The sequence below is a fragment of the Excalfactoria chinensis genome, chromosome 6 (assembly GCF_039878825.1).
Source record: "Excalfactoria chinensis isolate bCotChi1 chromosome 6, bCotChi1.hap2, whole genome shotgun sequence".
NCBI classification, from domain to species: domain Eukaryota; kingdom Metazoa; phylum Chordata; class Aves; order Galliformes; family Phasianidae; genus Excalfactoria; species Excalfactoria chinensis.
In genome coordinates this window covers 34,030,098-34,054,987 of record NC_092830.1, presented here as the reverse complement: position 1 = coordinate 34,054,987, position 24,890 = coordinate 34,030,098, and the positions used below count along the sequence as shown (strand labels likewise).

Below are 24,890 nucleotides of genomic sequence, written 5' to 3'. Positions count from 1 at the left end.
CATGCAATGAAAGAGTTTATTACTTATTTATGATAATGCCTTAGCAGTTTACCAGCCTTAAAGGTAATGCACATCTTTATTTCCTCTCCTTATGCTGCAGGCCCTGTAAGAACAACCAGAGAGAAAAGTGATCAAATGAGCTGGGAAATAGGTATGAGATCCATATTTGTTAGTTCTTTCAGTCCACAGCAGTGGAGAAAGAAATGGTTTTGCATCATGGGCTCAACTCCTAATGACTGTCAGCTATACTTCAAAATCTGTATCAAGGGGGATTCTTGAAATGAAGAAGCCAAAGCAGAGCATACCTGAACAGACAACACTGGCATCTTCATTGTGGCCACAGTTATGCCTTGACAGACCATTGTGGGAGCATTCCCATACATAAGCTTCGTTCCCTCTGCACTGCACATCATCCAGGAAAATAACTCCAGAGCCTTCCCCAAACTGGGCACCTCCTGGTGCTGAGATGGGCAGCCCACAGCCCAGCTGTCTGCAGACAACCCGAGCATCGTTGATATCCCACTGATCATCACAGACTGTTCCCCACTGTCCTTTGTAAAACATTTCCACACGTCCCTCACATCGATTGCCACCATTCTCCAGGCGCAGAGCTACTTCTGGCAAAGACAGAGCAGAAATAAACATCACAATGAATTTCTGACAGCGTGTCCAATGTTTTCCCTCCTTGCTGTGTGATTTGTTGAGTGCCGACACAGACTGGTTTTCAATCAGTGAAGTACAAACTTTACACTCCTCTTTAAAGTGGCTTCCCAACACTTGAGCCCTCCACAATCACCTACACCTTTTGCAATGCTGCAGTGTGGAGCTTGTCCCTTCTCCTCAAATGTTACCTTTTTCCCCAAGGCTTTGCAACAAACAAAAGCAAACTGTGTTTGACAGTAGATACCCAGTTTTTAGAATGATCAGTTAAAGAAATGAGAAGACTTACCAGGTGTTCTGGCTCCCCTGGAAGCTGTGGATTGGGAATAAACATGAAAAACTTCATTTCAGCAGCTTCAGTTGTATCTCAGAAGAAATAATTATCAACAGCAGCAGAACAAACGCAAAACAAAACTTTGCTTTACCTGGTAGAAGTCTCTTATAATGTCTGATTTGTTCTAAAACTAACTTACTGTTTATGTACTATCTTTAATTACCTTAATCAAGAAAACATTTAACTTGTGTTGAAAAGATAGAGTAAGATTTACTTCTTTATGAATGGCTTCTAAAAACAAATTCTTGTGGGAGTGCCATGCCTGCGAAGCCCAAAGTGTCTACCAAGCCACCAAGTATTTCCTCTCCTGGCATCCTGCATAAAAAGCAACATTCCTTCTCTCTGCACTCACATTAGTGTCACTGACTGACCACCAGAGACATCTTCTGAGCATCCCAGACCAGAAGATACATGGAGGAAAACAGAGAGAGGCAGCTGATTTCTTGATTTCTGCCTCACCATGTGTCTAATTGCAGCTCTGCCATCTTTGTTGCTATTACCCTTGCCTCAGGCTGCTGCTAAGATTCTCAATTTACACAATGCAGAGTTTTACTTAAATAAATAGAACCGTTCCACTTGTACCTGAGCAACGCACACCGGCATCTTCTCTGTGCCCACAGTTATGTGTGGCCCATCCTCTGTGAGAGCATTCCCACAGGTAGGATTCATTTCCATGGCACTGCACATCATCCAGGAAAATCTCCCCTGCCCCTGGATTGAAATGTGCTTTTCCCAGTGCAGAGAGAGCATCTCCACATCCCAGCTGCCTGCACACGACCCGCGCATCATTTATGTCCCAGAAATCGTCACATACGGTCCCCCAGCTTCCCTTATAGTAGATTTCGACGCGCCCTTCGCATCTGTTTCTGCCATCTATCAGCCTCATGGACACCTCTGTGAAAAAGAAGAGAGAAGGAGATAAGAGTCTAAAGGCTTCCCAACTGCAAAGTTAAAATTCAGGAGTAGTTCTGGAGCTGATTCAACGTGTTGCTCTGGCTATTGTATTCTGTTGTGGCCTTTCCTCCCCAGTGAAGGTGAGGACAGCACTGATAAGTGCCAGCTGACCTCGGGTCACTGTTTGCACTTGTGCTGTTTCCTGGTTCACCAAGGCTTGCTGCCAGGGCATGGCAGTGTTCACAGTTGCCTAAACCAGGTTTTCATTCCTATTTTAATTCCTCTGATGGGATTAATAGCAATGGAAGAAATAACCTGCATTAAATAAACACTAATGGGCATTTATCTATCAATTCATGAATGGCAGTACATTATAATCAGTAGAGCAGAATCAAAGTTTTACTCATAGAAATGGAGTTGACCAAGAAATGGGGGTAATCAAGCCAAAGCAGCACAACAGGGCCATGACTTTCTAATAACCATATAACTTCTTCTCCTTGTGTTTTAATATCATTTAAAGGGCTCAAAGTTTTATTAAAGCATGGAATAAAATGGTCTTTGTGTGTGTGTGTGTGTGATGTAGCTCCATCCAACTGATGGAATGTTTAAAATACTGATTAATCCAATACCTTTTCTTTCATATAACCATGGATTCCAGTAAAGACTTTTTCAAGCTCCAAAAGTCCAAGTCAGAACATGATTTGTAGTCATTTTAGCAAGAACTTACTTATGCTTTAGAAAATCCTAGATAGAAACTACCGAGTAAGTATGAAATTGAAATTACCAGGTATTTCAGTTCCTGTAGAAGCTGTGATGGGAAGAAACAGAAAAAATGCACATTTCAGTCATCAATGTTTCCAAAAGTAATTAATTTTTAAGAGCTTCTTCTTTTTTTCTTCTTTACAATGTCTGTTTTTGTTTCAGAAAGTGTTCAGCGACTGGTTAAATAACCTGTTCCAGAAGATAATAAAAATGGTGAGACATGAGATTGCAATATGACTTTCCTTGCCAGCAACTTGAAAACCTATGGACATTAGGATAGAACTTTGGACACTCTTATATCATCTAACAGAGGCAGTAAGTTTCCAAGGTTAAATTTAGGTAAGGATCTAAGACTGACAAAAGTCTAAGCACATCTTTCTTCAGGGGGATCTAGCAAAGCTCTGGTTCCTTCTCCTTCTTGCTTCCTGCCCCTGGACTGTAAGTCATGACTCTACACCTTTGGATTTGGTCCTGATTATCTTACTCAAATAAATAGATTGCAGCACTCAATAGAAGCTTTGTCAAGGAAAGGCATGTGGGATTAGGACCTTAAGCTTGTGAGAAGTCTCCTATGTGAAAGCTCGTTGGTTCTGTAAGGGCAGAATGTGCCTCGGGATTATTTTCTGGTGCTTCTTGCTAGTCTGGTAGCAAGCAAATTGAACTGGTTAATATGGATTACAGGTGATTAAAATAACATGACGGCAGTACAGAAGCTGTGGATACATTCTGAGCGACACTGATTAAAACGCTCTAAAAGTTTTTGAAGCTCAACTGAATGGAAGATCGCAAGAACAAATTTTGACTGTGTAAGAAAAGAAGGGAAATTCTCTTTCCAGCAACAGAACCACGACTCTGCTGAGAAAAAATGTTCGAGATCAGGAGAGTGATTTTCAGTTTGACAAAACTTGAAATTAAACCAAGTATTTCTCTTCTCAACAAAGCAAATATATCAGTGTGTACCTGAGCAAATGACGCTGGCATCGCGCCGGCTGTCACACTCCTCTCTACACCACCCCCTGTGAGAACATTCCCACAGGTAGTTCTCATTCCCTCTGCACTGCACATCATCCATGACAATATATCTCGGGCCGTGAGTAAAGGTGACATTTCCTGAAGATGATACAGCATGTCCACAAGCCTGCTGGTTACAGACAACGTCTGCATCATTTATATCCCAGGAATCATCACAAATGGTCCCCCAGGCTCCTTTGTAAAGGATTTCAACACGCCCTTCACACTGGTTCCATCCATTCACCAACCTCACTGACATGTCTTTGAAAGAAAAAAGAGAGTTTCACTGAACCTTCATTGTAAGACAAAGTCAGAGGCTCGTGTGGGTCAGAAGGGACTTCCAGAGATCTCTGCTTTAGCCCCACAGCAAGCTGTTCTGGGTCCTGTTTGGGAGAGTGTGGAGTATCTCCAAGGATGGAGATCCCACCGCTCCTCTTGGTCTCTGTTCTACTGTTTGACCATATCATGGAAAAGAAGTAATTCTTTTTTATCAAGGTGGGATTTCTACCTACTGCTGTGCACCGTCTTCTCTATAATCTCAAGTTATTGTAGACAGCAACAAATTCTCCCCTTCACAATCTCAAGACTGAGCAAAGTCCCTCAGCAACTCCTTGCACATCTCATTCTCCTGCCCCCTGACCACCCTTTGCTGGGCTTGCTTTCAGATGAACTAGACGATCTTAATGGTCTTTTCCAACCTTAATGATTCTGTGATTCTACATATGCTCCAGGATGCCCTGCCTCTCTTGTACAGGGAAGCCGCACTCTTGCACTGGACCTGAGGCTACAGGTGCATCTCACCTGTGCTCAGTAGAGGGGAAGGACTGCCACCCTTGACCTGCTGGCAGCACTGAAAGGGCACAGTGATGGCTCACGGTCAACTTCTTGTCTGCCAGAAAGCCCAGATCCTTTCTTGCAAAGCTGTGGTCGACACAGCTGGCCCTGTGCCTGTAAGCTGCACTCCATAACCTTAGCTGACATGTAATGTAAATGATACTTTTTTGGTAAGGGGGAATTAAGGTGGTAGACAGCAGACAGACAGATTTCCATGCCAGGCCCATTTCACTAGTTAGGTGCGCACATGCATTTCCACTCTACCTAGAAACTCTTGTTTTTCAGAGTCCCTGGGACACGGCCATGCTCCTTATGCCACTACACCCAAAGACAGTGACACCCCTGAATAACTCAAGCTCTGCAACACGGGATCCACAATACTGATGATCTGAACAAACTTTACGCTTGGACCTTCATGTAACTCTCTATATACAAAGCCAAGTCTCGTTTGTCAAGACTTAACATTTTGATGGATATAAATGAGGTGAGTTCTTTATTCTGTATTAAACAGAAGAAGAAAGCTGAGCACCTGTTTGTTACTTGTGCTAAGGGGGTCTGCTATTTTAAAGGGAGGTCCCATCCAGCATGCAGGCAGCAATATCCTGGCTTTTCAGTTAAAATGTTTTTAGCTGTACAAATCCAGTTCTGAAACATCAAAACGTGAGGACATTAAAGAGAAGGACATGAATTCACTTACCTGTCACTTCAGATCCTGTGGAAGCTGCAAACAAGAAAACAAAAAGTAGCTCATTTTTAGGTGGAGTTTTGAGTCAGTAACAGCTGAATCTATTGCTGAAGTGTCACATTGCACGTTATACTGAGAATAATGCTATACAGAATAATTCTCTTTGTGTGGGGAATGTCACAGAGGTCTACAACAGAAGCTAGATCCATTCTGAAATATATAAGTGAATGACTTCAGGGGAAAATATGAATTATGAATTTACAAAGCTGTTTAGTGGTAAAAGATATTATAAAAGAGATAATGTAATCACTAGAAAAGAACCCCAAGGTAACCAAGGTAAATTCAAGGGATTTGATCTAAATGCTACAGAGGAAATTTTACTAGGGAGTAGAAGTATCCTGAGGAACTGGAAGAGACCAGCAGTGGCCAATGTTTCCCTTCTAATGGCTTTCAGATTTGAGAAGGAAAATACTGAAGGCCCAAGGAATTCTCTGAAGTGCACATAGATTCCCACGTCAAGGCCAAGGGTTTCTCATAATGCATGAGTTCAGAGTACTGATTTTTTGTAGTCCTGTTTCTAGCATGCATTTCAGTGCAGTCTGTGCTGCATTATTGCTATTAACCAGTACAGGATGAATGCAGATTGCCACAGAGTTCAGCTGATGGGTGTCCAAACAGGCTATTACTCACTGTGACAATGAGGACCACTGTTTGTTCCATCTCCAACACAATGGCACCTTTGTGTTGAGTCCACAGGGACAAGCTGTGCCAGGTGCCACCAACACCAGGCTGGACCTGTCCTCTGTGCCTGCTCTGGCACTTCTCCATGGGATGGCTCTGTTTGCTGACCTTCTGGTTACACGATAACCAACAGGAAAGGAACATCCAGGTCCCAGAAGGAGCAGGACATGCTGGCGGATGGACTGAAGCAGTTGGAAAATGGTTGTACCCCACTTGGTAGCTCTCTTGGACTGTTATCCCATTTTCATTGAAAGACCTAACCTAGGCTGACATATCTATGGAGTGTACAACTTTTCAACTTATTTACAGGTAATTTGTAGTTAATTGCTGTGGAAATCACTAATATACACTGCTGAATAATAAGGAAGAGCAAGTATCAAACAGAACCAATGCTACAGGTGAAAAAAAGTTGCTTTAAACACGAAGGTTCTGCCTAGTTTTTGACAAGCAGTCTTGGCAAGGAGCATAGTGGCCAGGACAGGGCTGTCCCTCATGCTCTGACTGACCATGGCATGGAACATTGTATATAAATACATAAAACACACCTGAGCAAACAACACCAGCATCTTCCACGTGTGCGCAGTTATGGACTGACCACCCTCTGCTGGGGCACTCCCAGAGGTAGGCCTCGTTCCCTCTGCACTGCACATCGTCAAGAAGGATCTCTCCTGAGCCTTGGCTAAAATTGGCATTTCCTAGGGCAGAAACAGCCCTGCCACAGCCCAGCTGGCTGCACACCACCTGGGCATCCTGCAGGTCCCAGGAGTCATCACAGACAGTGCCCCAGTTGCCCTGGTAATGGACTTCAACACGGCCCTCGCATCGGTTCTTCCCATTCACCAGCCTCAGGGACACGTCTTTGGAAAGATAAAAGTGAAAGAGTTATTGAGGAGGGATCCTCCCATATTGTGAGGTTTTAGGTAGGCTGTTACATATGTGAGACAATAGCAATTACTGTCCAAATGATTGGCAGGTGATTGGCCAAAAGTATTTATCGACTTTTGTTTTTTTAATGAAAAGTTGTGGAATTTAATTGATATGACCACACGAAAAACTTGAAGATACAGCATATTCCTAACACGAGAGGTTGTGAGTAATGTATGATATGGTTACAAACTTGTGGGGATGCATACTCAGAAATGTTTGATATACATACATCAAAAGGATACCGTGACAAAGGTAAATACTTCCTCATAGGATATACTAAATGACTACACTAAGTGAAACGAAATAGTCAGCAAACTGGATGAAGAGATGGGATGAAAATTACCAGGAATTTCAGACATCAAAGAACCTGAAATAAAAGAAAGAGCAGAGTGAGAAAGATCACTTTCTTAACAAACTTGCACTCAACAAAGTGAGCAGAAAAGATTTCTCTTTATCTACACTGCTGTACAACACAAAACCAACCCTCAGCACATTGGGATTTTGTCTATATAAGCTAAGCTGTGTTTTAAAAGGCATTGTATGTTCACATCAAGCAATGTCTCATGAAAGACCCTATTTCACACTGCATGTGGAAATAGCTGGTTATTTTCTCAGTGATCTTAGGAATAATCAGCTGAATTCATCCTTTACTTAGGAAGCAATGGGAATGGCCAGATTGACAAGTCTCAGAATGGCATTGTGCTCTACAGAAAGAAGAAGACATAACTGTGTAACTGAGTTAATTAACTGAAGATTAAGAATGTGAAAGGTAATGGGTGGGTTTTAGTGCTCTCTTAAGAAGTGTTTGCTGAAATACAGAGGAATAGTTTGGGGGATGTCCTGTACAGCTTGATGAAGACTTGGTAGTTCAGCTGCCATTTGTTGAGCACCCGGACCTCATTCTGGTTTATACTTATAACCATTACTGATCACTGATGACAATAAATCTCAGCTTACCTGCGCAGATGACACCAGCATCTTCCTGATGAAGGCAGTCGTTGTTGAGCCATCCATCATGGGAGCACTGCCAGAGGAGAGCCTCATTCCCTTGGCACTGCACTTCATCCAGCAGGATGTCTCCTGTGCCCTCACCAAACTGGGCTGCCCCCACAGCATCAGTGGCCCGTCCACACCCGAGCTGAGCACAGACCACGTTGGCATCGTCCATGTCCCAGGAGTCATCGCAAACTGTTCCCCATGCTCCACTGTAAAATAGTTCAACGCGGCCCTGGCATCTGTTCTGCCCATTCACGAGCCTCAGGGTCGGTTCTTTGGAAGACAAAAAGAAATGAGATCAACTGTTAGAGCGGCTGCCATGTCTTTGGGGCCATAAGGAAACAAGAGGGAATGCTCTACAGCAGCTTTCCAAAGAGCACATCCTCAAGTGACGTGTCAAACCTGACACCTGTGTGCGGCTCACCGTGCATTTACCAAAGCTCCTACCTGCTTGCTCATGTCCTCTTTCAATGCATTATACTTTATCAAAGCCCTTATAGTGCAATGAAAAAAAATAATTATTTGTCCTATGCATTTTTTTTCCTACAGTACATTAAAATACAACAAAATATATGCTTTCTATGTTGCATTAAATACACACCCAACATATTTGAATAGCATCACCAGCCCTGCAATCCTATTAACTCCCAAGATATTTCCATTTAGAATGGGCTTTGTGACAGGCTACAAAATGTGCAATCATTTTAGAGGCAAACACGAGAGAGGGAGGTAGGGCTGAAGAGCATTAGACACAGTACCTGACCCCTGCAGACGCTCTCCAAGCAGCAGTAACATCCACACAATGGTCAGCATGCAACCCATTTTGTCTGGGATCCCTATTGTGCTGATAAAACCAGGTTCAGAATTTATAAGCACGTAAATTTGAAGGGGTGTGTTCTGCAGCTTGACCAGCCTGATCTTATTAGGGTAAATTAGTGCTTTCATACAACAGGGATACTTTTAACTTTTAAAAACATTCCCTTGATTTTTTTTGGCAGGACTTTGTTTGCAGTAGCTTGATTTTTTGATCACCTTATCATTTCAATCCCTTCTCTTCTCTGGACATACTGGCTAAACCCTCCCATTCACAGACCCAATGGCTCAAGTGGAACCAGCTGTGTGCAGCCAGGGAGAAAATCAGTGAAACCAAGCAAAAAATGCTGGCAGATTTTCTTCACATCTCCATTTTTTCCTTGTCCCAAAGCGGAAGCAGGTGGCTGCTGTGTTCTCATCCTCTCACATCTACACTAGGTGTCCACAGCTGTGTGGCTCTGCTTGGAGCACTGATGGAGGCTGTGCCCTCCATGCTCCTGCAGCCTGCATTACTGCAGCAGTAAGCTGCATTATCTGCTGGAAAAAATAGGCTTTCTTTCGAAATGCACTGTCAGTCATCCCTTCAGACTGTATTTTAGAAGCTACTGGGCATTTTAACTATTAATTTTCATTTTGGTCTGTTAGCATCCTTCTAGACACCATCCTACCCAGCCTTTGGGAAGCATTTCATGTGATTCCTGGATTGAACCCTTCAGGCTTGGCAGAGAGAAGAGCACTTGTCTTTCTCCACATTATGTTCCTTACAGACATCCAACAAACTCTTATGAAACAAAGAAGGCTTGTTCCACATTGGCACAGCTCACAGTGAGTGTTTACCTGACACACACAAGGGGAGCTTCCAGAAATGCACTTCCTAGGCTGCCCAGGAGCTTGAAGAGAAAAGGGAGCAGCAGGTTTTGGCTGTCGTCCTGCATCTGGGACTTCACAGTCAGATTTCTGAGCCTGTGGCAAGCAACAAGCAGAAGTGACAAGGGAGATATGCAATAACATGATCCCAACAGATATTAGAAAGTTATCTGCAGTGTTTTCAAGAATAAAGAATAGTGTAAAAGCAAGAAAGGAAAAAGATGGGAAAGGAAAAAGAAGATGGGACATCTTCTACAAACATGGGGACCGATATAGACACCCCAGCCTGATGCATGGGCTTTTGTGCAGCTTCTAAGGCTACCAGACAGCACTGATCTGAGTGAAGCTGTTTAAAATATGTGTATTTTGTCTGCTCTGATTAGTTACTCACACGTCTACATAAAACTCCCTTACACTTGGCAGGTTCTCATGACTACGTCTACGGAGAACACAGCCAGAGGACGGGGAGGGAGTCTGCTGTAGCCACCCAGCCATCGTGACAGCACCAAAGAACTACTCTTTAAGGAATGAAGGGATACCTCTGGATCAGCCACCCTTGTCCTTGCTGGTGACCTCAACCTGCCAGACTTTAACAGGGAATACCACTCAGCTGTTACAAACAGCTCCAGGAGATTCCTAAAATTCCTTGATGATATGATCTTGCTACAGATAGTAAGGGAGCTAACTAAGGAAGTTGTCCCCCTGGATTTGTAATTTGTAAACAGAAACTTTCTTATGGGAGAAGTGACAACTTGTGGCTACCTTGTCCACAGAGACCATGAAGTAGTTGAGTTTAAAACGTGATGGTTGGACTGGATGATCTTTTAGGTCTTTTCCAACCTTAATAATTCTGTGATTCTGTGAAAATTTGCTGTGTAAGATGGGGGACGAGGAAAGGCTTTGCCCCAGAGGGCAGTGGGCATGGAACAGCTGCTCAGAGCAGGGGGCTTGGTCCCAAGCTGCAGGAGCTCGGGGAACACTGGGACACCAGTGTCAGACATAGGGTTTGGGTGGTCCTGTGTGGAGCCAAGGGTTGGGCTAGATGCTCATTGTGGGTCCCTTCCAACTTGGGATATTATCATCATCATAGTATCATAGTATCGTGCGAGTTGGAAGGGACCTTAGAGATTATGTGATTCTACAATCCCACCCCTCATAAAGAAAAAGGAGGAAGGGAGAAGCCCTCTCCCCAAAGATACAATTTATGAAAACTGAAAGAATAAACAGGAGAAAGAAGACAACAGTCGTTCAGACTTCTTCAGAGCAGTGGCTATGTAAGTCATTTCCACTTTACAGCTTGTGGCTAATTCACTTCTTTGAGAAAGAACAAGTTAAAAACTGCTTGGATGGGTACAAAAAGCGGTTCAGGGCAAAAGAGGTGATCCAAGTGTTATTCCAACTAATGAAAACAGATGTCACTCACAGTGACCTAGCTGGGCTTCCTCAGCTTAGCATGACTTTGTGAAAATATGTTTTTCATGTCATAGTTCTTGAGCCTGAAATAGAAAGTCTCCCAAAATACACAAACTGCTGTGAGAATTTCAGTATTCAGAATTTCAGCTAGATATAAACTGCCCAAAATAAATAAAAGTAAGAGCAAGCTTTAAGTGAAATAAAGAATGAATAAATCAGGAAAACCAGCTGTCCCTTTAGCAGAAGAAGTTTGACAGAAACTGAAAAAAATTGTGTTTGGATTCTAGCAAAATCCTGTTTAAAAAAAGCTCTGTTGGTGTCTGGTAGAACTTTTCCAAATGATCAGTCAAGTGGAAACGATCCGTGCAGTACATTCGCTTAATTATTTAATTGAAATTTAGTGCAAGTGTTCCATCTCGGGTATTAAAAGATACCTGAGTTGAAACCATGAGATGAAGGTTAATTGTTTATTTCAGGCTGGTGTCGATGATGTCTGTGAGCCTGTGTGGAGAGGCATGGGGAGAGAGTGATGAAAACAAGAAAAACTGTGGTTCTCACCCATATCCTACAAAAGTGAACTAGCTCTTCTAAGTCTCAATCTACAGAACTTGGGGATTTGTTAATAACAACTGGGAAAAGGATCTGTTTGCTAGCTATGGGATCCAGAAGCAAAACAGTGTTTATTTATACCCTTTTATAAATATTTTCTTAATACATTCCTGGGAAGAAGGCCTACAGAGTCGTATTATCTTCTTCATGCTCCAAAATTAGAATAGAAAGATAAACAGGAGAGCAAAGCACGGGAAATTTAGCATACAAACAAGCAAACGAAAGTTTTGTTCCTGGGTTTTGCTTTAACTCCAGAACTGGTCACATAGGTTACGTGATTGCACTGGGAAAATCACACTGGCAAGAACCCAGACTGCTATGGCTCCATCCTCTCTCCATGAAACATCTCCAAATGCCACCTTGGGGGATTGTTATGTGCTTATCAGGTCTATGCGCACTTCTAGTGATGTGGGATGTACCCTATTTATCTTCTTCTCCCATTAATTATCTTCTTCCAGCTCAGATCACACTGTAGAGGTTGATATTCGCGTTTCAGCATGAAGCTGCAAAAATGTTTAGTTGGTGGTGCGGTTGTTGGTTGAACGCATGAGAACAGACTGCATGGTTGAGTACATGCCACTGAGTGACAAACACGAGGTAAAAATTAAGTAAACTAATACCAAAGTCAGACAGTCATCAGAGCAAAAGCCTTCCAAGTGATGGTTGGTTGGTCATCTCTGAAGGAGGAGCAAACTGCCACCTCCAGGGAGCTCATCTGAACAAAGGCACCACAGGATTGTGGTGGCGCTGACCCACACAAAGCAGATCACCAGCACCCCCGAAGAGGTCAAATAAACAGTTTTAGTTTGCATTTTGGTTTTAATTCCTTGTATTTTCAACTAAGACATAAAAGGCAAAAATCCCAAGCACTGCATTATGTTTTCATGCACCAGTGGTAAATGCTTATGTAGGATTTGGCTGTTTCAGCGTTTCAGTCTAGCTGATGAGTGTATGCTACACACTCAGAGGGACCAGGTAAGTCCAGAGAAGTCACAACCACAAAGCAAACAATTGCAAGGGGAAAAAAAAAGAAGTAATATATATATATATATATATTTTGGTGATGGGCATCCAAAAATGTTAAAAAATGAGCAAGGTTATTTCTTGTGGAAAGCAGGTGTGAGATTTCTTTCGATGTTGAAATGACATTTGGGTGAGGCTTTAAAAGTCCTCTGGTTGAAATTCAATCTCTTGAATGAGATTTACAGCTTTTTTTGCTTGGTTTAGGCTGTATCCAAAAGCCACTGAGTCAGTGGGAAGGCTTCCAAATGATTTGACAAGATTTTAGATCAGACTGTGCAGTTCAGATGTCGCAAACAAAACACCTTTAACAGCTCAGTGTTCTTTAATTTGGATTTCTTTGATGTAGAGAACAGAAAATGGAATGGAAAAGCATCAACAAAATGCACCTACTACAGAGAAAGGTGAGAGAATTTGTTCTCATGGCCAAGAAAGAGAGGGCAAGAACTAATGGGCTTGAACAGCAAGAGTGAAAATTGAGAGGGAGCATTTGGAGCACTGGCTTTTCCACAGTGATGTCAGTTTAAATTGTGAGCCCTGTTGAGCAAGAGGAGAGACTGCCTAGGCTGAATGGAGGTGTTGGAAGACTTGGGCAAAATCTGTCAGGAAGATTTCAGGGTGGGCAACCAACAGAGGGCATTTCCCCATCAGGCATCCCCAGCCCACTCTCTGTCTTCCTAAGGGCAGAAATTGTAAACTTGCACTTGCTTGGCAAATTTTCATCCAACAGACCACACTCCTCAACGCAGCAAAGTATTCATTTGTATTTTAATCACATTAATTTGAAACCAAAATAGTGAATTATTGCTTTGTAAACATTCCTTCCTTTGATTTTAGGTGACATTCCTTGTGAAACAGATTTCTTCAGCCTAAAAATCTCTGCATTTTATAAATAAGCACAGATCTACTATTGTTCCAGGGAAAAATTTAGCATTAAAAACAATGCTTCAAACAATTAGAACAGGGTACAGCTGCAACACCAAAAGGCATATTTCTTCTCCCAGGACTAGGTCTTCCTCTCTTTTAATAAACCTTGAAGTATTTATTGGTGCCTCATTTGTATTTTTTCTTCAGCTGACAACACTTTAAGGTATCTGATGAATGTTCTTGAGAGGATGCGAGGAGATAAATAAAAAGGAGAAAAATGACAAAATGACTGCACCAAGCAGCTCATGCAATGATTGTTGAAATCATTCTTAAATCATTCAAGAGGAGTTAGGATTACAAAGTCATTTTGGAGCTTGTAACAGGCTAAGGTTCATTCCATCACAGCTTCTTACAAATGACACATATGTGATTGCTGTCAGTGAAGCATTCTGGTGGCTTGCAGTATGAAATTGTCTCCTAATTGGCCTTTGTTTCACATTATTCTCTGTAAAAGCGGTTTCTTCATTGCAGGCCTCAGAAGAAAGCCAGCAAGAACGAAGACAACGATGGCCAGGATGGCAACAGCAGCAGTGAGAGGCCCAAGCACATTACTTGCAATGGGAACTGCGTTGGGAGGAGGCATGGAAACATCCAGTCCTGTGAGAGAAGAGAGGAGCATTTGGTGTTGTGGTTCCAAGGAGCAGGGCACAAGGAGCTGCTGTGCTAAAAGGGATGCTTCCTAGATCACAGCCAGAAGAGAAGTTCTGATTTCATTGCCCTTTGAACAGGCTTTTTGGTAGCAAGGATGACGACTAAGCAAGCTTCATGAGCAGAAGACAACCGAAGGAATTAAACATTTCTGAAGAAAACTGGGAATGTGCTTTTCAGGAGCAGAGCTGGCAATCAGCTTACACAGTCAGATTGGAGAAAATTAGTCCAATGGAATTATGGCACTACCTTGGGCTATTGTTCTGGGACAACCAAAGCAGTTATCATTTTTCATGCATGCAGGTGGAAATAATTTGTGAGGTGTTGAAAGAAGAAGGGTGTTGTAGACAGGGTTCTATGTACTTAGCAGCTGGCAACTCTACCTGCCTTTGATATCCCTTAAAACCCAACCATTCTATAATTCTGTGATTCTATGATTCTGTGACAACTGAGCCAAGCAATCCCTTTCTGTTTACGGTGAAGTTAACATGAGCAGATTTCAAGGACAGATGTCAGAAACGAACAGAGCTACGGCTTTTTTACATGAACAACTAAGCAGTCTTAGAGTAAATACGAGATAAATTTGACTTTACCAGCATTCCTGCTCTGAGCATCTCCTTCTCGAAGCTTTAGTGGTCCGACTACGACATCTACTTTCTCCTGGGCAGAGCTTGCCTCTCTCTTGGAGCGTCTCAGGCAGCCCTGGTAGCAGCGGGAGGAGTAGTCACCCAGCCTGCACACCGCCAGCTCGCACCGCAGGTAGACCGACGTGTGGCGGTTGATGAACTCGAAGGCATTAAACTTAAAGCGTGCATAGTGGCTGTAGGGGGAGTAGTATGTGGCATAGGAAGAATCTCTGACACATCTGGAAGGAAACAAAGAGACTTTGTGGATATATGCACGCATTGCTTCAAAAATACAGCAAATTAAAACACCAACCAGGTGCTGAGAACAAAAATAATGCAACTTTTGGACTGTATCTAAATATATCCAAGTCCTATTGAGAAGCTAGAACAGGAAGTATGGCAAGTGGTGAAGGGGAGAGAATGGGCTCCTTGCTCAATGTCAGTTCTATATGAGGCACAACAAATGGTCCTGGCACTTGACACGGCTCTGCAGGTTTTACTAAAATATGAATGTCTATGACAATAGATTTCTGCTGCCAGTTTTCACCATCTCATCCATCCATCCCACTGCTCACTGAGTTTTGCATATAGGACAGAGACAAAGCCAGCAAAACAAAATATTACTAAGGTTTAAGTTTCATTTCTTAGGCCTAGGATGTAAAAATAAAAATAAAAATAATCAAAGAACCCCCTTAACAGTCCAGTTCACCGAAACCAGTTCACACTGTCTCTATTCTTTTAAAAGAAATACAGAAAGGAAATGACAACTACACATCTAATGACTTGAGAAAGCTCTTACCCATCCTTGATTATATCATAGGCCAGAGTGTTAAAGTCATGAGGATCGGGTGATGCCACGCATGTGTCCACAAACATCATCAGATTTGGGTCAGAGCTGTGAAGGTAAGCTTGAAGGTACAGATTTTGGTTCAAGTCAATGTAGTATGGAGAGTCGCGCACTGGCCGCAAGAATGATGAGGAATCATAAAACGTAATGTTCACAGCATATCTTCCAAACTGATTTTCATTCACATCTATAGTATCATCAGCAACATACATCACTTGCATCCACGTGTTTTGCAGCATTTTGCAACTGATATGTAACTGGAGATCCTTTTTCCTCTTTATTATGTGCCCAGAAGAGATAACTCTGATCATGTTGGAATAGTTGATCGTATCATTGCTTTCCTGTAATGTAATTTAAAATGAGAAACTGCATTTCTGACACATTCCATATTCTAAGCTTTGATAAAGCAATACGCAATTAAAAGGGTGGTTTCATCTTAAGCTCTTTGAACTAAGCTTAATGTTAGTCATTTCTGCTCAGATGTAAACAAACTTGCTGATATTTAATTAAGCAGAAATTAGTGGAGAAAAACTTCTGAATTCACAGCAGAGCCAAATTGTTGCACTTCTGTACACTGACCATGAAATGCACAATCACCCCAAACCTGAATGGCACTTGCAGTGATGCATTTCCTCCCTAGAAACTCATTTTTATTAAGCACAAGGATTCCACGAGGCAAAGAATACTGAAGCTTTTTAACCTACAGGTATCATTGCACTTATTAGCACCGAGGACCACAGTGGCCCTTTCACAGCTCATTTCAGTGTGCCCTGCAGTTCAGTGCAGGGCTATAAGCATACCTCTCTTGTCGTCCCACAGCTGTCGTAGGGAATGTTGAACACAACCTCACGTGATGTGAACATTGGTTCACAGCCAGTGTCATTCAGGGTGACACCCTCTGCATTGTAGCCCTGGGATTGGAGATAGTCCCTGCTAACCACTGCATGCATGTAGTCTGGCAAGCACATAAGGGCTGGTGGAAGAAGAAGATTTGATATATTTGTGAATTAAGAAACTGGTTAATGATCGAAGGCTGAAATTGAATCAAATGCTGATTTTTACTTAAAGCAGCTCACATACCAACCCAGAATATTTTGCACACATCACTTCCTTTCCCTTACATCTTTAAATACATGCACATGTTTATTTTGCAAACAGAATCTATAACAAGCTTGTCTGTTGAGCAGCACTTTCTGTTCTGAACAGGAACTTACCGATGTTGTGATCTGCTGGAATGGAGGAGTAGTGGGCCCGAAACCCTCTAGATGTGTATCTCGAATCGCTGTGGAAGCGAATGCTCATCAGGTTTGAAGATGACGTGTACGTGAGAAAGGAACCAGCACAAATTCTTCCAAGAAGGGGAGAAGAGTGTGGGGGTCCATCGTAGACTTCAATGTAGTCATACTGGCACCTGCTGCTCTGCATCCTGAGGAACAAGCATCAGCACCTGTCAGTGTGTTCCAGAAGCTCTGGCTGACCTGCCTAGGACCTGATGGAAGCCTTCAGCACTTCAAGCTTTTGTGGCAGAGGCTTTATTCATTGTGCATGTAGTTGCAAGCAGAAAACACCTCACTGATCCAATCTGTTCAAGTCTTCCAAACACTGGAAGACACTCTTAAAGTTGTGAAGGCTGCCTGTGTCAAATATACTTTCAAACTCTTCAAGTAAGTTTTGTCTTTGTTATCTGCCCGGGGACTCGATGATTTACTTACTCAATATCTCTAAATGTGAGCATAACACGGAAATTATTCGGTACTTGTATTTCCCACACACAGTCAGCGTTGTTTGGATAACTTCCAGGGTGGTTCGGGCTCTGCAGCGTCCCAGAGGAATTGGAAATCAAGCCACCACAAAAATAAGGTGCTGCAAAAAGAAGTGGAAGAGAATTTACTCACAGTAACCTTTTACAGAATGGAACTTTTGCTTTACGTAACTAATCTGCAGCTGCTGAAAAGCAGCTCTCCTGCTGGCTTCAGGTCATATTCACCATGTTCCAAATCTAAACAAATATTTGGTTTTGCTGCAGGTTTACTTTCACATTGCTGGTTCATTGTCACATCCATGGTGTCAGACTACCATCTTCAGGTTGCTCTGGACTCTCCTTCCTGCAGTCAAGGTCTGGTTCTGGGACGGGTCATGAGAATCAACATGGGAATACCTTCCTGAACAGACAGCATCCCATCACACAGAAATAAGCAGTCCAGGCAGCAGGACAAGGCCTTAAATGTATTATCTCATGCTTTGTCTATGAGGGTGGCTGCAAAATGCCAGCATGAATGTCTTCTTACATAAAACGCATAGATAATCCTTACAGTTTCCTCATAGGAAGGTGGGCATAAGCTCTGAACTTAATTCCTACAGCACATGACATGCGAAGGCAATCCCCCATTTTGTTTTCTCTGAATGCTCAAGTTCTGAATTCTGCCTTTTGCAGAACCATGGGAGAGCCTTACCTGCATCTGGTGCTGGGGTGCTCACAGCAGCTGTGGTGGAAGAATAGGAGATAGGGGTGAGCTGTGATGCTCAGATGAAGGAGCACCAGGATGTGGTGTTGGATGGAGGGGATGGAGCACAGCGAGGCGCTCGTGGAGCTGGATCCCCATTGCCCACATACCTTCACAAATGACACTGGCATCCTCCACATGCCCACAGTTGTGCACAGCCCAGCCGCCATGCCGGCAGCGCAGCAGGGAGGCCTCGTTCCCACGGCACTGCACGTTGTCCAGCAGGATGCGACCAGTGCCGGCACCAAAGCGAGCGCTGCCCGGGGCGGCGATGGCGGGCCCACAGCCCAGCTGGCGACACACCACCTGCGCGTCCCTCAGGCTCCACATATCATCACACACTGTGCCCCAGCGCTGCCCATCCTGCACCTCCACGCGGCCCTCACAGGCATGCCGTCCATTGACCAGCCGCACGTGGGAGCCTGGGATGTGGTACATGGAAGATAGTCAGGGTATGTCAATGCTCCCCAACAGAACCTATCTCCAAGGAGCTCCCATCACACGGCATGCTCATCACACAGACCATTCCCACAAAATACTTATGGAAATACCCATGCATGAACTGAGGGGGCAAATACTGCAAGACCCTAGATGAGCATTGTGGTCCTTTCGAAACCATGCCAAACTATGATTCTATGATCCTAATATATGAATGGCCCAGGGCTGGAAGACCACCTCCATTGCTAATTGGTCTGAAAAGGGACATCAGGGGCACAAAGTCATACATTGGGCACAGTTACCTGCAGTGCTGTTCTCCACTGGGGAGCTTGTCTCTGCCGACAGTATTTCTGTTACCGGGGCACTTGTCTCTGTAGTGGAGGTAACTCCTACAAATACAGAAGACAATATCATCCACAAGAGGATGGGTGGTGTGATGGGAATGCTCAATATAGGCTACAGACAGAGTCCCTCAGGAATGATACCAGGGCAAAATATAATTACATAATATCCCATATTGACAAAAGTTAATTTATGAATACATAAATTGGGTGCAGTTTGTAGAAAACATTTTGGAAAAGTAAAATGTTCCAGTACCTGAACAGACAACACCAGCATCTTCATGGTGGCCGCAGTTGTGTCTCCCCCATCCAATGTGACTGCAGTGCTGCAAGGCCAGCTCGTTTCCCTGGCACTCCACGTCATCCAGCAGGATGCTGCCTGAGCCTTGGCCAAAGTAAGCACTGCCTGGAGCTGCAATGGCCTGGCCACATCCCAGCTGCCTGCACACAACCTGGGCATCGGCGAGGTCCCAGAGGTCATCACATACCGTCCCCAGCCGGCCTTCATAATACAGCTGTACACGGCCCTCGCATCTGTGCCTTCCATTGACCAGGTGGAGACCGATTCCTTTGGGAGAGAGGGAGTTGGGCACAAACGCAGTTGGATGAGTTAGCTGGGAATGACCTGTAGAAGTTGCTTATTTCATCCTCCTACCCCATAATATCACCATTCCCCATGGCTGCCTGCCTGGCCCAGTATTAGACCTCTGTGTGGACAGAAGTGTTGAAGGGAGAGACCATATTTTCTCTCATCCCAAGGCTGGGAGATATCATTCAGTGCAATCAAGTTTAGAAAGTTAGACTGAGGGCATGTAGGTGCTTGGTGAGTGACACTGGGCAAGTTACCTGCTGTGCTGCTCTCAGCTGGGGAGCTCATCTCTGCCAGATCTGTTTCTGATACTGGGGCACTCGTCTCCATTGTGGTGACTGGCATGGTAGTGTATGGTATGGTGGCACTCATTCCTGCAAACAGAGGATAAAACCACTTACGTCAGGACTGTTTGAATAACGGGCATGTCTCATGTAGGTTGCAGACCCCATTCCTCAGGAACGGCATCAGGATAAATTACCTTTCATTACATTCCACCTTGACAGACGTTAACAGAGAGAACGGAGGTGGGTAAGTGGCATATTTGAAATTATTATTGAATTGAAAGTGGTATTTAGAGATGGTGATGGCAGGGAAGGGCACAGCTGTAGCACCTGCCCCGAGGCCCAGGACATTATGAGGCATCTGAGGCTGGAGCACTTCCTTGCAGGTTTCTGCCCTGGAGCTGGGAGCTGTGGGACTGTGGGCAGTTGCAGGGCTTGTCCTCATCACCTCCACTGGATCACTCCTGCAGTAGCTCATCTACTTTGTGGGAGCAACTATGTGCTGCTGGATGTGGAGTGTGCTGCAAAGCCAGGAAGGCACGACTCACCTATTATATGGGGCCAATCTGTTGTACTCAGTGGACCTACAGCTGCCAGGTAAGAAAAACATATCACTTGGTACAGCTCTGAAGACTGTATGCATACAGCAGTAGAACTATCATGGTAAGACATATTGCTGTCTTGGTGGAAAGATGTCAGAACAACCCTACTCTCAAATCATTTGAATGCATAAATTGGGTGCAATTTATAGAAAAAGATTTTGGAAAAGCAAAATGTTCCGGTACCTGAACAGACAACACCAGCATCTTCATAGTGTCGGCAGTTGTGTCTCCCCCATCCAATGTGACGGCAGTGCTGCAAGGCCAGCTCATTTCCCTCGCACTGCACGTCATCCAGCAGGATGCTGCCTGAGCCTTGGCCAAAGTAAGCACTGCCTGGGGCTGCAACAGCCTGGCCACATCCCAGCTGCCTGCACACAACCTGGGCATCGGCGAGATCCCAGTGGTCATCACAGACCGTCCCCAGCCGGCCTTCATAGTACAGCTGTACACGGCCCTCGCATCTGTGCCTTCCATTGACCAGGTAGAGACCAGTTCCTTTGGGAGAGAGGGAGTTGGGCACAAACACAGTTGTATGAGTTAGCTGGGAATGACCTGTAGAAGTTGCTTATTCCATTCTCCTGCCCCATAATATCACCATTCCCCATGACTGCCTTTCTGGCCCAGTATTAGCCCTTTGTGTGGACAGAGGTGGTGGAAGGAAGTGACCCCAATTTTTCTTCCCAGGGCTGGGAGATATCCTCTGGTACAATCTGGTGTGGGCAGGAATATTGAGGGAAGGAGGAAGCTTGGTGAATGACACTGGGCAGTGTTACCTGCTGCGCTGATATCCATGGGCAAGCTCATCCCCAATGTTCCACTTGTTGTTCTTGTGGTGCTTTGTGTTCTGTAGGTCGTTGGCACTTCAGGAGTTGTCTCCAGAGCAGTGCTAGTCTGTGCTGTGGTTGTCGTGCCTAATGTGGTAGTCGATTGTGACACACTGGTTGTTATCGGTCCTGTGCTCTGCGTTCTGGAGGTCTCTTCTGGCGATGTAGAGATTGTTGTCCATGAAGTCATGAAATTCGGAATGGTTGTCATTAGTATTGCAGTCTCTGGAGTAGAGGTCGTTTCTAATGTGGAGCTTGTCTCTGACAGCCATGTTGCTGGCAAAAGGGTGGGTTCTGTGGAGCTCCATTCTGTGAATACAAATAAAGGACAGTTCCCACATAAAGGACTGTGTCTGAGTAATGAGAATGCCTTTGTGTAAGCTATAAACCCAGATCCTTGGGAATGGAGGCAGGACAAATTACCAGCACACTCCATCTTGACAGAAATCAACAGAGAGAATGGTGGAGGGAAAGAGACATGCTTTAAAATTATTACTAAATTGAAAGTGGTATTTACAGATGGTGATGGCAGGGAAGGGCACTGCTGTGGCACCTGCCATGTGTTGTGGAACACCACGGGCCAGGCAAGAACTGGGTTCTCCTTTAAATACTCCTGCCAGCTGTAGCCATCTGGGAAATAAATGTCACTGAACACAACATGCCCACAGAAATAGAGATATCACAGCATGCGTTCGTTGTTTTTTTTATATCTCAGAAGTATGAGTAACCCTACACCCAAATGCATCTGTTGGGTGCAATTTATAGAAAAAGATTTTGGAAAAGCAAAATGTTCCAGTACCTGAACAGACAACACCAGCATCTTCATGGTGGCCGCAGTTATGATTCCCCCATCCACGGTGACGGCAGTGCTGCAAGGCCAGCTCATTTCCCTGGCACTGCACGTCGTCCAGCAGGATGCTGCCTGAGCCTTGGCCAAAGTAAGCACTGTCTGGAGCTGCAACGGCCTGGCCACATCCCAGCTGCCTGCACACAACCTGGGCATCGGCGAGATCCCAGTGGTCATCACAAACCGTCCCCAGCTGGCCTTCATAATACAGCTGTACACGGCCCTCACATCTGTGCCTTCCATCGACCAGGTGGAGACCGGTTTCTTTGGGAGAGAGGGAGTTGGGCACTAACACAGTTGGATGAGTTAGCTGGGAATGACCTGTAGAAGTTGCTTATTCCATTCTCCTGCCCCATAATATCACCATTCCCCATGGCTGCCTTTCTGGCCCAGTATTAGCCCTCTGTGTGGACAGAGGTGGTGGAGGGAGAGACCATACTTTCTTCCTCTCTGCCAGACCTGAAAATCAACTGCATGTATTTCTTGCAAGATTTCTACTGAAGAGTTAGCAGGACAAGAGCAAATTATTTTTGTAAGAAAGGAAATTCTCTGATCATAAGAAAAGCACAGTAAGTGAGGAGACAAAAGAAAATGAATTTCAATTTCAGAATGAAATCTGAGGAAAAGTCCAGCAAGAGAAATAGCAATGACATTTTTTCCTTTGTTGATAGGAAGAAAATGACATATTTTAGGGACATATGTTTAGGTATTTCTTTTACTTATTGCCTTCCAAATATTTTCTGGTAAGAAGAGGGAGATGGAGCAATCTGCATTGAACCCTAGGTAAGTTTAGAAAGTACGATATGGCTTTTCCTCCCCCATTCTATGTCTTACAAGAGGTGGATATCAGTAACAAGACTGTTGAACTGGTGGAAGAGGCAAAGCTCAAAGAGGACCAAGAAAATTGCCGAGGCTTCAGGGACACAGCAAAATGCAAGGATATCCAGTACCACTTCTTCCTAAACCTATGCTCATTGGGTAACCGCAGTGGTGCCATAGAAAAATTACCAGGGAAATAATTTGGAATTCACAAGCCATTCCATACTACTAATATGCAACATTAAGGACCCTAAGCAGTGTGCTGCAGTGCTTAAAATGACGTCAGAATAAAACCAAAACAATTCTTCTGAAAACAGAAGATGGGATTTTAGAGCAAACAACAGCCATTCTTACCTCTTCTCCCTCGTTTGTGGGATTTATATGGAATATGTCTTCCTGTAAAATTGTAAGAGAATTTTAAAGATCCAGAGTCCACATATCACAACCAAATCCTGCAGTTTTTAGGGGTAATTTCACAAAAGTTCCAACTAACTGTTCAAAAAACTGGACAATGAACACAATGGGATTGTAAGAATTTCAGCAGGAATCCACTGGCTTCTGTTCTTACCTGCCTCTAAAAACAGTTAGACATAAAGAAATGCTGAATAACTTTTCATGAACACACCAAGATAGCTGCTGTTAAATACAGCTATTCATATGAAACCCATCTACTTTTGGTTTAGCTTTTTCATAATTCAGACATCCTGCATAAGCAGCTTGAAAATATAAATTTCTAGATCCATTTTTGGTGAAAGAGTTTATTAAAGTGCAAGTCAATCCCCGAATAAATGTAACATAAGAACTCCAGGACTTATACTTTGGAGATCAAACAAAAGAGCTGTATTTGTCATGCTTTGCCTGTCTGTCAAGTATATATTTTGCTCGTTACTAAGCACTAAGTCATCCGAAGCAAAAGAATCTTGACAAGTTACCAGCTATAGGATTTCTTCATCTAATTCACCGCTGATGGACTAGAGGAACTGTCAAGACAATGCCCAAAGTAAATATTTCCCTATTTATGCACTGTTAATTATCAGTTCAAAGTGAGGAGCCACAAATTTGGCCCTTGATTTCTACAGATCTCAGTTGTTTCAATTTTACTTGGAGATGCAAGTTTATAAACTATACTTACAGAATTTCTTCAAACTGGAGAAGCAAACCTGGCTGGAAATGAACTTGGCATTGGGAAACTAAAACTATCTAAAACAATTTTACTTTCCTTCAAGCAAAATAATTTGCTGGGCACCTAATCAGATAGGATGCATCCTGCTTTGCAGTTTAGAGGTGTCAAAAATGGGAAAGTCTTCAACACTACAAATGCAGCACTTGCTGTGACCCAGGAGACAGAGGCAGGGCTGGGGGATGAAGGCAAGAGCAGAGAGAACAAAGAAGGGAGTGAGAGAAAGATGGCAAGGAGAAGACAGCTAGGACAGATGAGGAAAACTGGATGAGGACAATATAAATTGCTACAGTGATGCTTAACTAGTTGGAAAAATCACATGCAATTATTGTAGATCATGCACAGTATTATTTAGCTCAAAGGTACCTACATCACTTGGGAGACAGTACCTGTTGCATAAAGAAAAAAGGACCAAAAATTCTTTTGAATGAAAATCATATCATGTCTTTGATAACTTTTATCCATCGCAGTCATAGATACAACTCTAACAACGATTCAAGGCACTAAGACAAGGACTATCCCATGGGTGCAGAATGCATTCTACCAAAAGCTTTAATTATTACAATTCAATATAATTAGGCACAGTTTTGTTCTACTAGAATTGTTTCACCTTTACTCTTTTGCACAAGTCAATACCAGCATGACTACCGTTTCTGTTAACAGGATCAACAGCCTTTATATGCCCTGGAAGAAGTCTAAGTGGTTTACCTGATCTGGCCTCCAGAACTGCTGCACCAAGCAAAAGGAAGCACATCAATATCATAGTGGTACCCATCTCATCAGGAGCTGCTGATGGAAGGAACCATCAGGTTATATAGTCTCTATTTCTGAAGGGGAGTGGCTTTATA

At 43.6% G+C, this 24,890-nt stretch overlaps 1 protein-coding gene across 1 annotated transcript in view; it reads right to left on the bottom strand.

The window, feature by feature from the left end:
• Window positions 1–24,890, bottom strand: part of DMBT1 (deleted in malignant brain tumors 1) — a 43,932-nt gene continuing 19,042 nt past the window's right edge. The window contains exons 7-24 of the mRNA XM_072340964.1: window positions 21,984–22,353; window positions 20,556–20,873; window positions 19,154–19,465; window positions 18,228–18,540; window positions 18,068–18,117; window positions 17,327–17,477; window positions 16,829–17,040; window positions 16,415–16,587; window positions 15,567–15,955; window positions 14,735–15,006; window positions 7,806–8,117; window positions 6,467–6,778; window positions 5,193–5,216; window positions 2,673–2,696; window positions 1,577–1,888; window positions 950–973; window positions 306–617; window positions 1–103 (exon numbers count right to left, since the gene is read on the bottom strand). Coding sequence (XP_072197065.1) covers window positions 90–103; window positions 306–617; window positions 950–973; window positions 1,577–1,888; window positions 2,673–2,696; window positions 5,193–5,216; window positions 6,467–6,778; window positions 7,806–8,117; window positions 14,735–15,006; window positions 15,567–15,955; window positions 16,415–16,587; window positions 16,829–17,040; window positions 17,327–17,477; window positions 18,068–18,117; window positions 18,228–18,540; window positions 19,154–19,465; window positions 20,556–20,873; window positions 21,984–22,353 — 3,894 coding nt within the window. The 3' untranslated portion in view covers window positions 1–89. The remainder of the gene's footprint in view (window positions 104–305; window positions 618–949; window positions 974–1,576; window positions 1,889–2,672; window positions 2,697–5,192; window positions 5,217–6,466; window positions 6,779–7,805; window positions 8,118–14,734; window positions 15,007–15,566; window positions 15,956–16,414; window positions 16,588–16,828; window positions 17,041–17,326; window positions 17,478–18,067; window positions 18,118–18,227; window positions 18,541–19,153; window positions 19,466–20,555; window positions 20,874–21,983; window positions 22,354–24,890) is intronic.